We start from the raw sequence: 13,906 nt of genomic DNA on the forward strand, positions 1-13,906 counted from the left end.
CTAATCCTAATCCTAATCCTAATCCTAAAATCCTAATCCTAATCCTAATCCTAATCCTAATCCTAATCCTAATCCTAATCCTAATCCTAATCCTAATCCAATCCTAATCCTAATCCTAATCCTAATCCTAATCCTAATCCTAATCCTAATCCTAATCCTAATCCTAATCCTAATCCTAATCCTAATCCTAATCCTAATCCTAATCCTAATCCTAATCCTAATCCTAATCCTAATCCTAATCCTAATCCTAATCCTAATCCTAATCCTAATCCTAATCCTAATCCTAATCCTAATCCTAATCCTAATCCTAATCCTAATCCTAATCCTAATCCTAATCCTAATCCTAATCCTAATCCTAATCCGACATCCTAATCCGACATCCTAATCCGACATCCTAATCCGACATCCTAATCCTAATCCTAATCCCATCCTAATCCGACATCCTAATCCGACATCCTAATCCGACATCCTAATCCGACATCCTAATCCGACATCCTAATCCGACATCCTAATCCGACATCCTAATCCGACATCCTAATCCGACATCCTAATCCGACATCCTTACGACTTCCCACTTCCCACTTCCATTGTGCATAAGAACTCTAGCGAAATGCGCAAGGCGTTATTACAGAGTCCGACGTTAGCTATAACAAATTTCTATAATCGTACCCCCACCAGCCCCAGCCCCATGCTCGATACGGTTTGCTTATCCGCATCCCCGGGTAAATGGTCCTATACGACGCTGATCTTTTCATATTTTCAATCATTTGTAGTTTCTCTTCTTTTGAAGCGGTAGCAGAGGGAAGCCCCGTGTTTGCAGGGTTACAGTCCGCCTTTTCAAACATCCTCCATAAGATCCGGTCTTGTTTCCACGGAGATAATTTTGAGTATTGTCTCTCGAGCCCTTCCATCTGTTCCTCGACAAAGCTTTTATATGCCTTTTCCAATGCGCATTCAAACTTCAAAGGCCACGTTAATGTAGTCCAAATATGTTCTGGAAGTGATTTTAAATTAACCACTGCCTCATGGAATGTCAAAGCCCTCAATGTTACAGCATGTATCTCCAGTTGGTCCTTGACATCGCGGGGAGCACAGGAGGAAGCAAAGCTGTGATAGCGAGGTCCAAACGGCCCGAATGTTTTGGTTGGTTCTAGCGTGTCTTTCTCATCTTGCGACGTGATTTGAGCTAACTCCTTCTTCTTCTTCAGCCTTCTTTCTCTTCTTTCTCTGCGCTCATCTGTCGCAGTCTTGCCTTTTGCACCTTGTTGCCACTTAGCTTCCTCTTCGGCTTCCAATGCGGCTGCTTCCTCCGCCTCTTTTTGCTCGGCTCGGGCTGCTTTCCTTGCCCGTCCAGCAAGAGCCTTTTCGCTTACTACATCAGTCAATTCAGGTACACACCTTTGATCCGCATACTTCAAGAGACAGCTACAAGGACTCGGCAATTGTTTAACAAGTAGAATACCTGATCTGCTAGTTGCCGATGATATATGGGTCGATTGTGTTGCCACCTGCCTCCTGTGGATTGCAACGCCACAGCCACTGCACGACTACGGATAATTAGCTCAACTACATAGATCCCTGTGGCGTAGTCCAATGATCTCTCGCCGTGCCAAGACTGTTTGAGAAGAGATGCAATATTAAGGGCGAATTTGACCCTACACTGCGCCACGCTAATGAATGGCCAATTACATGTGCCAATTCTGGATTTATGCACGCACAAGCCAAGATGTTGGAAATGACTCAGAATGGAGGATTTTCATGAGATGGTCTTCAGTAGGCCTGCATATAGTCCGTGTTAGGCGGTGAATATTTGGTTTGTCCCGGACGCAAATGATGGCCCTGTGTTTTGGTGACAGGAGTTTGCCCAAGTAGCAATCGCATTCATAACAGTGTCCAATATTCCAAGGCAACTTTAAAAATGTGGTTATGCTGCTGGTCGAACGGCCAAAGTCCGCTCTGAATTGAACCCCTCGGAATACCTCCAATGAAGGTTATAGAATACGAAGCTAAACTCCATACCATATGATCGAGAGCCCAATCTACAGCTGTCTTAAATCCGCGGAGATTTGCTTTTTAAGACTTACTCCCGTGAACATTACGGAATTAAAACCACGTTTAAATATAGATATGAGGTACTCGTGACGTCATGTGGCCCATGCGTTTAACATTGCGATGGGAACTTGATCATACATATAGGTGTGCATACTTGGTCCAAATCAAGAGGCCATCAAACACACTCCGCTTATGAGGATGGGTCCAGGCCCAAAACCATCGCAATATATCCAAGACCAGAATGTTTCCTATAAACACGAGCAAACAAAGGAATCGCAATCCTCATTGCTGAAGCGCTTCTTTTTCGTCTACCTCATTGCTGTTCAGTTCGGTATTGACAGTACACTATGGCTGCCAACAGCTTTTTCGTATATTTCCACTCTGGTCACGCCTTCAGATGCACATTACTATCTCAGCGTCACCCAGCTATTGCCCGCAGCCATCCAGTTCTTGGTGTCCATCCTGGTGGGCCCTACAGTGGCATACTTCGGATGTTCATTGAAATGGCCCATGGTCTTTTTCATCATGTGCTCTTCCATTGGGAACTTTATATATTCATGTGCTGGTACCCATGCTATCGGCAATGTCTGGGCAATGATCGGGGGCAGAATGCTTTCTGGTCTAGCGAGCGGATCGTCATCTTTATCAATGACATATATTGTTGTCTCATCAAGCACCGAGGAAAGACTAAAAGCACTTTCTAATTACCGAACTTTTGCTGGGATTGCACTTGTTGTTGGACCAATTTTGAGTCTCGCACTAACAACATTCACCTTCATGATTGGCAACTTTGAGGTGAGCGGGAACAACGCCCCTACATTTGTATCGTCCGGTATTTCACTGTGTATTGCCATCATAACTGCGATCGCTGTACAAGATAAGCAGGCAAACCAATTGAATTTCCTGAAAGTACTATGCAGTCACCAGGATGCAATGTTCCAGGGAGGAAGATTGGTTTGGCTAATTCCGCTGCTTGGGCTTTCTTTGCTGTTCATCTCATCATTTCTCATGGCGGACGTACTGTATCTAATGTCTGACCTTATGCGCTCTCCTGATCACTGGGGACTTGGTTTAACCCTCATATCCGGGTTACAAGCTGCTGTATTCTTAGTCGCACTTATTGGAAGCATTTTCACGGAAACGATGCGCAAAACCATTGGAAAGCATACGAAAGAATGGTTTCCAGCTCAAAGCCTAGTACAACTGAAAGATACAGAACTTCAAACCAAGAACAAGCCATATTCGCTTGCTCAAACCCTTGTACCAGAGCTCCTCCTTTCAGTGCTATCATTTTGCACCACAATTCTTGGTGCAATATTGGTCATTATTGGCCTCGCTATATTGGACAAGGAAAAGTCAATGCGCAGCGGAATTGCTGGTTCAGTTGCATGCTTCTTAATTGGTTGCGCAGTAACGATGATTGCTTACAACATACAAGCTGCGTCATTACCATCACTATACTCAAAAAGCCTTCCAGTAAAGCTTCGAGCTGTCCTCACACCATGGTATGGAGCTACAGTCGCTTTGGGCAAGCTTGCCGCACCACCAATTGTAGAAAGGATTGGTGCTACGCGGACCGATAATAAGGGGTGGATTGGGACGCAAGCACTGTGCATTGCAATGGCTTTTCTTGCTGCTCTTACCCTTTCTTGTACAGTACGGAAGTTCGTCAATTCAATAATATATCAAAACTAGTCCTCCATAATATTTTAAATGCCGCATCCTCGTTTATGTGATTTTGGCCTAATTTGGCCATTTTCTTACAGCCTCCACCTGTTATGCTCAGGCCGGGCGATCATTATATTCCACCCCGAGCAATAAAGCGAATATGCGGTCATCACTAAGGACTTTGGTCCTCCGCGCCTTGACACACCTTGTGTACTAGGCCGCCATTCTTCCCATTGGTCTTCATAGTAAAATGATAGGGTATGATGAGTTGAACATGCAACTATGAATATAATGGCTTCTATTGTACAACTCACGTTGTGAATACAGGGGATGACTTGATGAAGCAATCCAGGCCTGAATTCTCGAGTAAAATTAGTAGAGCAAATCTTGACATGACATATTTGCGCAAATTTTTGAAAAGTTGTAAAGGTGAATAACCCCTAGCCCACCCTCATCGGAGTCACACTCCTACACATGGTAGTACACAATGAAAAATACCCCGTGCAGTTGTACACAATCTGGGCTGCACTGTTGGCCAATTGCGGCGGTCATCCTGCCCCAGGATGCTCTGCTAAGATGGGGTGTCCGGGATTAAGCTGCCCGGACGCAGCTTGTGTACGCTAGTGTGACTTCCGATTACCGTCTTCGCCTTTACAACAGATCAGCCTCCCAGTTCAGTCGTTGGATCTTGGTGTCCAGCTCCCTGTACTCCTTTGCGAGCTGGTCGACTCTTGCTTGCATGTCCTTGACCTTTACCGTGCTAACGTAGCGCACCTCGGTGCGCGTGTAGCGGTCCTGTGACGTGCTGGCCCTAGTGGCGAGATCCGAGTAGAGCTTTCTCCGCTTCAGAGCCATGTCCCTGAAGGCGATGGCATCCGTAAGCGAGTACTTCTCGTCAAACTTGGTCTCGGTGTTCGTCTTGTTGATGCGCCGGATGAGGAGGTCCAGGCGGTCGAGAACCTTGTTGGCCTCGGTGAGAAGCTCCTCGGGGTCCTCTGCAGGCTCATCGCCCTCTTGCACACGGGCGACTCGAAGAATACGTTGCTGGAGTTGCTCATATTGCCGCTGCGCCTCAGCGCGCTCTGCTAGGGCCTCTGCTAGCTTCATTGTAAGATCGCCCTGTGTATGAAGGAAAGGGGGAGGTGAGATGGCGCGTTAATATAGGTTTAGCGCGAACTATCGTCGAGTCATCCACGCCACAGTGACTCAAGACTGTGTAAAGGATTGTGATTCAACGCGACAAACGGTGTGCAGTGCCTGCAGCTGGCCCTGAAATCTAGCCTGCTACTCGTCAAGAAAGGGGCAAATTTTTCTCTCTTACGCTTGCATGCAGCACACCTGAAGAGGTCCGTTCCTGATTTGTTCACTGCGTGCATCACGTGGCAGTTTCACTTTTCCTCCGAGGCCCTCTGTCGAGTGGAGGAGCTCGGCCCAAGCCCTCGCTATGATTCTGACGAAATTCCCACCGATAGCGCCATCTGTTAAATTACTCGCACGGTCCAGCAAATCAATACGAGCGCTATTTTGGTGCATACAACCGATTAAATTCATTACTTCTAGTTCTTCTTGATATTCTTCACACGCAGGTTGTTATAGTGGCTAAAATGGACTTTGTCGCTCGTCAGAGCAAGTACTTTCTTGTTTCCCTCCTTCTTGTAGCGCCACTGCGAATGAAGCGTCTTGCCGTCCTTTTCCAGAACATTAAGCCCTGACACATCACTCTTGCCGTCCCAGATAGACCTGAATGCCTGCTTGTCACTCTTATGCTTCAGGTTCTCGTAGTCGCACTTCTGCACGCCAAGCGCCACCAGCTTAGCGTCGTCCGTCGGCAGATGTTCAATGCACATTCCTTTGTCCTTGACAAGTTCCAGGCGACCAAAGGTCGCATCAGAATCACCATTGTTATCCTTGCCCTTCACGTTGCATTCCACAAACTTCACACCAGGGAAGTCCTTCGATTCCTCGTCAAACAGCAGCATCGATTTTCCATACGGCTTGATCGGCTTGTTGCTCACCACTGGGCCAATCGACTTGTCAGGTTTGTTCATCCAGAGCTCCAGCTCGCCCTCGTATGCCACCTTGCACTTCACATCATTCGAGCGCTCCTCAAGAGGAGCAGCCATAGCACCCGCGGCAAGCGTAGCGAAAAGTAAAGCAACGTTCTTCTGCATTGTAAATGATCTTGGTTGGTCTCTTTAGCTTAGACTAGCTGTTGGGTCTCAAAGCACTGGTATAGAAAGCTTCACTTTTGGGTAGTTTGACCAAGCTTCTGCAGTCATTTATTCCTTGGCCATTCATCAAAAGTTATCGGAATCCCGAGGCATCTGTAGGGTCCTGGCCGAAAATCTGACAATACTGAAATTAATTGGGTATGTCCGCGCAGTCATTGTGTTATAGCTCGCTTGATGCGAGGGGTCGGGTATATTGGTCCATTACATTATCCCGCATTGCTGTGACCAATACGTGGGTGAAATAGACATCCGTTTTTATAAGTCTTTCTAAAACGATCGAAAACGTCATGGCAATTTGAGCGCAGCGTCATGGCTGTCCTCATGACGATTTCGTACAGAAGTTGCCAGTATTGATGAGGTCTTGTAATTGGAAGGTGCACTTAAATAAACTGATAGCGGCATTACTGCCTGTGTTGGTTAATAGGTGCGCCGCCTTGTATGTTTAGTTACACTGAATATCCTTCGCAACAGCCCTAGACTAGTTTGGTCCAATTTGAACGTATTGGGTAAATATATTTTAGGTAGGCCTTTTTTATGCACGGTTCTTGTACAACATGTTTCTGCTTTCTCCTGTCTAGTACTCCTTCTATGCTAATATGATATCACGAACGACCACTCTATACGTGTATTCGTACATAATCGTAACTTCCAGTAGAACAAAACCCTCCTCTCGTTGCGTGTCTGTTAAAGTCGCAAGAAAGAGCATGACCGATACAGAATCCTTGGCAAGAAGGATATTTGCTATTACGTCTGGATTCCACGAACCTCGGACTGCCAATGTCTGAACCCTACCGAAGAAAATTGTTGGAGATCACCGGTTAGTCAGCGTCACTATTGTTCATCAGTCCTCCCACAATTCACTCTCGATATGCTCCCCAATCCGGGTTCTTGATAATAATGACGCTGTCCCTTATGCGGCGGTATGTTTAGGCCATCTAGAACTGATGGGCCGTCGGAGCTCCTTTCCGGTCATTTGGAATCATTATGCTTGTAAGGACAAGTTGGAACAGCGTGAAGGTAGCTTAAGAATCGATCCCATACGATCGCACACATGAATACCCTTGAGACAAAACCCTCTTTGCTTGAGATTAGCGACAATAATGTTTCTTATGCAACGTAGCGAAAAGAGAGCAAGTCAAACAGAAAGTAAATACTATCCCATATCTCTAATGCTCAGTATTGGGCGCTTAGTATTGGTCTGCAAGTACGTCAGTCACAGAGTTCCCGCGTGGTGATACGACCTAACGTATGTGGAGGGATAGCCGATACACCTTCACGAAAGCATCGGCGTACCAGCGAGCATGGTGATTATTCGTCTCATATCACTGCGTATTGACGCGCGAGACAAACACGGGAGCTAACTAGTATATATATATAGTACAATCAACTATTTTGGCGCCTAGTACATTATCTTTAGCCTGTTCGATATGATTTCCCTATCTCGGTATATTGTCCTCGTTACATTTGCAGTAACGGTTACTTCAGCTCCGGAATCTAGAGCTGAGTACCTTACTTCTGAATACGACCCATTCTTCAAGCCGGAGAAAGGCAAGAAAAAAAAGGAGCCTGTCGACATATTGCGCACACGTTCGCTTGAACCCAAGGTTTTTGGGACGGGATTCAATGTTAAAGAGGCCTACCAAATATTATATCGGACAAGCCACAACACGCCTGAAGAATCTTCACATGTAGTGACTACTGTTCTTGTACCATACAATGTATGATCCAATACTCTTATTGTTCTGGCCGAGGAACAAGATGCTAACGCCCTTCAATGTGCACCAAGCTATGGATATGGGGCTGACTCGCTAGAGAGCATCGCGTTCGCATTGGATGAAACAATGTTCCTTCCTTATCTCAAACAAGGGTATATTGTTACCATCCCGGACCACCTTGGTCCTCTTAATGCATTCGCTATAGGTCGTACGGAAGGATACATGACTTAGGGCTCTGTCCGCGCGACTCTCAACTATGACACGCTTAACCTCAACAAGAATAGCAAAGTCGCCGGCTATGGTTACTCGGGTGGTGCATTAACTCTGGGATGGGCTTCCTCTTTGAAACGTCTCTATACACCTAAACTGAACGTGGTAGGATGGGCGTAGGGGGGTAATGCAACAACATATCATCCACTATGGATTTCACTTCCAGATCTGCATTTCCCGGGCGTGTCGCCGCGGGAATTGTAGGAATATTGGAAGCATGTCCTGAGCTACGAGAGGATGTTCAGCCTTACTTCACAGATGAAGGGTGCAAGTTAATCGAATATGCTCGACATAACTGCTTGGATGATACACTCCTCAAGCTGGCCTTCTCTGATACCCACGACAAGAAGTACACAACTTTAGGCTCAAATAACGTTGAACTCCCTATTGTGAAGTAAGTGATTAGATCGTTGGCAATGGGAACAAAGTCGAAGGAGTATCCAGATGCACCGGTGTTTATGTATCATGGAAAACATGACGAAACTACACCATACCGCTCTGCCTTTTAAACAGCCCACGGGTGGTGTAGTGGGGGAGCGCAGATCAACTTCATGACCTGTGAAGATCATTTGATGGAACATCTTATAACGGAGATCACGGAAAACATCCCTGCCTTTGAATTCTTGCGTGATAGGATTGAAGGCCATGAGCTCTCCCAAGGTTGCAATGCCAAGAATGAGTACTCGTCAATATTCCTGCCAGAGATTCTAGGTGGCAATGCTAACGAGGTTAAGCACTATTCATGGCGTTTTTGGCAACAAGACCGGGTCTGCTACCTCCATTATAGCATCCAAGAGGACCATCAACAAGGGTAACGCCACCAGTGTTAGGTCTCTCGCAACTGGACAAGGACAGACAAGGGCGCTATCACCAGAACTCAATGCTCAAATCGGCAGCCAATCGGAGGACCCAGCTGCACCATATGTGATACAACAACCTGCCCACACTACTCACATGTGGTCAGGAAAGCTACCCACATAAATGCAACCCCAAAGTTTGAATGAGAAGAGCCATTTTAGAACCGATGAGTTTTCCATTTCGAGCACCGCCACATTGCAACCTTTAAGCTGAGCTCAAGACTGGATATTGACGCTGGTATCCTCTATCACTAGCCGTGATGCAAATACATGAAATGATGACTCTCATATTGAACTCATGCTATTGTAATAGAGGCATAGTAATGCATTGGCCGTTTTACTAGACAAAGCACGTACTGCTGACTCCCATGTGAGCTATAGTTTCGGATATAAGCCCGTTCTCCGGCTTTATGGTTATTTAAAGTTGAACTCGCTCGTCCTGCCCACACACATTTCAACCTAGCCACGGGCAGCAAGCTCTATCCCCGCTCCTAACGTATTTGTGCAGGTAAATCCGAGATCCTACTGGATGTAAGCAAAAATAGAGCACGGACCTTTAATATTGTGTCCCCAATTCCGCAGCACGTTTTTGTCCGTCTAGGTGACCTAGGTGCATCTGACCAGTAATATGCTGCGTTGACTCTATATGTTACAAATTTGCCAAGGAATGGTCATTGACACATATGGTACCCTATTCTTGATGCGCATGAGCCCACTATGATGAAACGTCTATTCCTGGAATGCACAGCCCTCCATAATTAGCTCAATAATGCCCGACGCTATCAGCTGATTTGGGAATCTCAACCATTCTCTTGAATCACTATACTAAGTATTGAAGCAACAATGAGTATATACCAACCGCTTCTTTTCACAAACAAACTTCAGGACATGATCGATCGCGTAGGTCAGCCGAGTGCATTCGGTTTGCCACCACAACTCGTCACTCTTCAGGACGACTTGGAGGATATGGCTGATATCTATCAAAGTTTGGGTACAGGTAATAAGTTCGGTACTGAGTTCTTACAACCCATTGAAGCCCCATACAATATGTCCCGCAACGCCACAGCACAAGCGCATGGTTATAATACCTCCCCACTGGCTCCTGATACACCCTCAGTCTATCTGTCGTCACATAATGCTCCCTATTTTTCGGGACTGACGCCTGGTATGACCATCGAAGGCTTCATACCAAACATCATGGGCACAGAACAGCAGATTAAGCCCTCTAATTCCATGCAAATACCCTATACCACAACCACGAATACGCAAAGCAACCAGTCTGCTGCAGAAGTCACTGGCGTGCATACTGTCTTTGAAAACGGAACGAACGCAAACCAGGCTCCATGTCTGAGTCCATGTCTGAGCGATAAACCTACGGCAGGTACCTATGAGCCAACTCTACGAAATTTAAGAGAAATTCCCGTGCCGCACAATGAATTTTCACGCAGATATCATACCCAGGAAGACCAAATAATGCTTCCGGGTGAACTACCGCGTGTACACGAAACCCTCTCACATGACGACCCGAGTGTTTTACGAGCCCCGAATATGACACCCCAAGGTTTTACAACCAACCTGACAAATCCCATCCCTCCGTTAGGAGCCAGCACTTCTGAAACAAGGCCTAAGGACAATACATACTTAACGCAAGTCTTTAATACAAGGGATACAGTGACTTCACACCCTTATTCGTCTAACCTGGATGGAACAGACTCAGAGAACACTGCGAGTTGTAAATGCGAAAACAACATTGAATGGTCTGATACGATTCCAAATATGGGCGAAACCGAAGATCACACTATTGCGCACCCAGAAAAACTGAAATTTCAATACAACAATATTGACACAATGGCCACCGATTTGTCGTCAGAAGATACAAGGTCCACCAACTTCTGGTATTTCTCAGATGCTCAATGGCACTATCGGCAAAGACTTCACAATCCCGCTGCCCGAGCCAGCAGGCTGCCCCTTAAAGACTACCTTGGCACATCGAGGGGGGAGTATTTAAAAATCCGTGTACGTCGCACCAAAAAAATGAGAACTAACCTAAATAGCAGTTTGCCAGGAAACTGGTGAAGGAGAGGTTCACCAATGGGAACAGAATGTCCAGTCAGCCGCAAGAACTTGTTATGGACGCTTGCTACCGCATTGAACAAAGGTTTCCGCATTTGGCGCAGTGCAATCAACACTGGAAAGCAAAAAAATTGCTCAAGCAGGTCGTCGACAACAGGGAAGATCGCCAACGCAGACACAATGAGAATCACCAGTATTTGTAGCTAATTCTAAAGTTGGTAAACAGACGGTACGCCAGTCTTTTTGCAACGAGCGTGTTCTATTCACGGGAAACGAATGAGAATGAAACTATTGAAACCCAAACAGGATATCGATTGTTTTGGTAATTGCGCGGAATCGAATGCCAAAAAGTTTTGCTTCAATCTGTTAAAGCAGTGAAGTTTGGCAATGACTGATACTCTTCTATCTGCGGGCATGTCCGCTGTCGGCCACCGTGCGCACAGATGGCATGCCCGGAACTGTCACATGCCTCGATTACGTAAGACCACTTTGCGTCTTTCACGCGGCGACACCCCTCAACCCCTCCACTCGCTGTTTTGGCTGTGGGGTATTCCAATGTCAGCCTTTAACAACTGACAAGTCAACGAGAACTGTCATGGCTGCGACCCGCGACTATCCGCGACCATTCGCTGATGCATGGAAATTCAAGCGCCCTTCTGAACTAACTTTAGTCCAGAATATTCTTGTGCTGGGCAATGTCTTGATTCCTTCGGTACGTGAATTCAAGTATCCTCAGGAAACTGGCAAACTGCCTGTGGTGCTTGAATGGGATCAACATATCCGTTGGTTTCCATTATTCATCCTCCCAATCCTGTTTAGGGGGGTATATATGCACTTTACAGGGAACATCATTCCCCCCGTTGTCATGTATGGCATCTCTAACCTTTTTACCTTTGCGACTTTGATGTTGTATATGCAACATATTAAAAGCTATGCGAAAAAGTACGGGTTTTTGGACAGCCAAGCTAGCCGTGATTCTGTACCAGAGTCGCTGGCCCAGAAAGTATTTGGCTCTCTAATCACTGCTGTCTTCATTCGCCCGCTTGTGGTATTCCTTCTAGCTTATGACGAGAACAAGGCCCCCAGCCTTGATTTGTGGCTCCCTTTCCAACTTTTTGTTTTTACTGCGATTAGCGATTTCATCTACTATTGGGTACACCGAGCCACACATGAGGTGCCTCTTTTGTGGAAGTATCACCAAAGGCACCACACAACCAAGCACCCAACTCCTTACCTAGCAGCATTCGCTGACGAACCTCAGGAGGTCTTCGATGCAATTGGGTCCCCTATCATCGCGTTCATGCTTTTCCCTATTGGATTTGACGCCTTCTACATTTGGTCGGTTTACATGGTGACCTCTGAAGTTCTTGGACATTCAGGGCTCCGCCTGTATATGTCCGCTGTTTTGGTACGCAACACAGAGTGATAGATGGCTAACACTTGACAGACCTCAACATTTTTGCGACCTGTGGGTTGCGAGATCGTGATTGAAGACCATGATCTACACCACCGCTATGGCTGGCGCTCCAGCTTCAACTATGGAAAACAGTCGATGCTTTGGGACACTCTGTTCGGAACAAGGATGGACCGTATTGAAACCCACAAGGATAACCTTGATTGGAACAACCGAGTCCATTAGTGATTGTTGAGTTTGACGTTTTTCTTGCTTGCCACTGGCAACATACTAGTTCATTGAACCTCTCATTCCAATGTATAGATTGTTTTTTTCGTCAGCCAAATGGCTATTACCACTGTCACACAAGCCACCACTTTATGGGAAATGCGCTCCGTGAAACCGAGATTTTTTCTAGCCGGCCGGAAGCAATTACCCCACATTTTCCAAAAAAAAATTGCTCGTGATCCGTGCTCACCGCTTTCACGTGCGCCAAAGACGAGCATATGAAGTGAAATCGAAACCCTCGTCAAAACTGAACAACTTGCGCCACTATGTCTGATCGTGAAGATATTACTATTCCAAGCCACAACGAAGAGCTTTCTGGTTGGCTATACCCTGCGGCCGGTGCGGCTCCAGGCTCGAAATTTCCCGTGATTGTTATGGCGCACGGACTTGGCGGCACGAAAAAGATGCGCCTTGATGCCTATTGTGAGCGATTTAGTAGAGAAGGATATGTCTGCGTGGCTTTTGACTACCGCTACTTTGGTGACAGCACTGGAAAACCTCGAGGTTTGGTGGATGTAGGTCGCCAGATTCAGGACTGGGACGCTGTCATCGCTTTCACAAGCAAGCTTCCTCAAGTTGACCCGGAAAGAATCGCGATCTTTGGCACCAGTTTCAGTGGTGGCCATGTAATTCGTATCGCAGCAACAAACCCCCTAGTAAAAGCCGCTGTGAGCCAGTGCCCATTTACAGATGGAATGGCATCATCTTCCACGCCTGGGCTTTGGAACGTGCCTCGAATGGCGCTCCTCTCCCTGTGGGACACACTTTTTGGAACAGATGATAACCCAGTGCGCATTCCCCTTGTGGGAGAGAATGGCAAAGCAGCGATGATGAATGCACCTGATGTTTATAATGGTCTTCTTGCAATTCTTCCCGAAGGAACAAAGAAGCTCGAAGTGGAAGCTATTCCCGCTCGTCTCATTCTCCAAATGCCATTCCTCTATCCTGGAACCTATGCAAAGAAGGTCCAGGTGCCCATCCTCTTTGCAATTTGTGGAAAAGACACGGTTGCACCTCCTGGCCCTACGCTACGCTATGCAAAGCAAGCACCCAAAGGTGTTATCAAGATGCATCCAAACGAGGGGCATTTCGACATTTACGTGGGTGAAAATTTCGAGCGCGCTGTCGCCGAGTACCTGGAGTTTTATCGAGCCAATTTGTAAATGGATTTCGGCGTGCTTACCGTGAAACTATGAGGGGACTTGAGGGTGGATCCTTAGCCAATCCCTGCTCTGGTGCTTCATTGCGCCTCCTTCCAAACCTATCAGTTTGGGGTCTTATTAGATAATATGATTTCATTTGTTCACAAGATCTTGTTTTACAGGCTAAATTCCCAGATGTGACTCGCCTGATCTGTGC

At 46.4% G+C, this 13,906-nt stretch overlaps 2 protein-coding genes across 2 annotated transcripts; both read right to left on the reverse strand.

The window, feature by feature from the left end:
- Nucleotides 1-4,371: 4,371 nt before the first annotated feature.
- Nucleotides 4,372-4,827, reverse strand: MJAP1_003782 (uncharacterized protein; the record flags this gene model as incomplete). Its single annotated transcript, XM_060267707.1, has 1 exon — nt 4,372-4,827. The coding sequence occupies one exon, from the start codon at nt 4,825-4,827 to the stop codon at nt 4,372-4,374; it is 456 nt and encodes a 151-aa protein (XP_060123690.1).
- Nucleotides 4,828-5,276: 449 nt separating this feature from the next.
- MJAP1_003783 (uncharacterized protein) lies at nt 5,277-5,843 on the reverse strand (the record flags this gene model as incomplete). Its single annotated transcript, XM_060267708.1, has 1 exon — nt 5,277-5,843. The coding sequence occupies one exon, from the start codon at nt 5,841-5,843 to the stop codon at nt 5,277-5,279; it is 567 nt and encodes a 188-aa protein (XP_060123691.1).
- Between the last annotated feature and the right edge of the window lie 8,063 nt (nt 5,844-13,906).

This window comes from Malassezia japonica, chromosome 8 (assembly GCF_029542785.1).
Source record: "Malassezia japonica chromosome 8, complete sequence".
Classification (NCBI taxonomy): Eukaryota; Fungi; Basidiomycota; class Malasseziomycetes; order Malasseziales; family Malasseziaceae; genus Malassezia; species Malassezia japonica.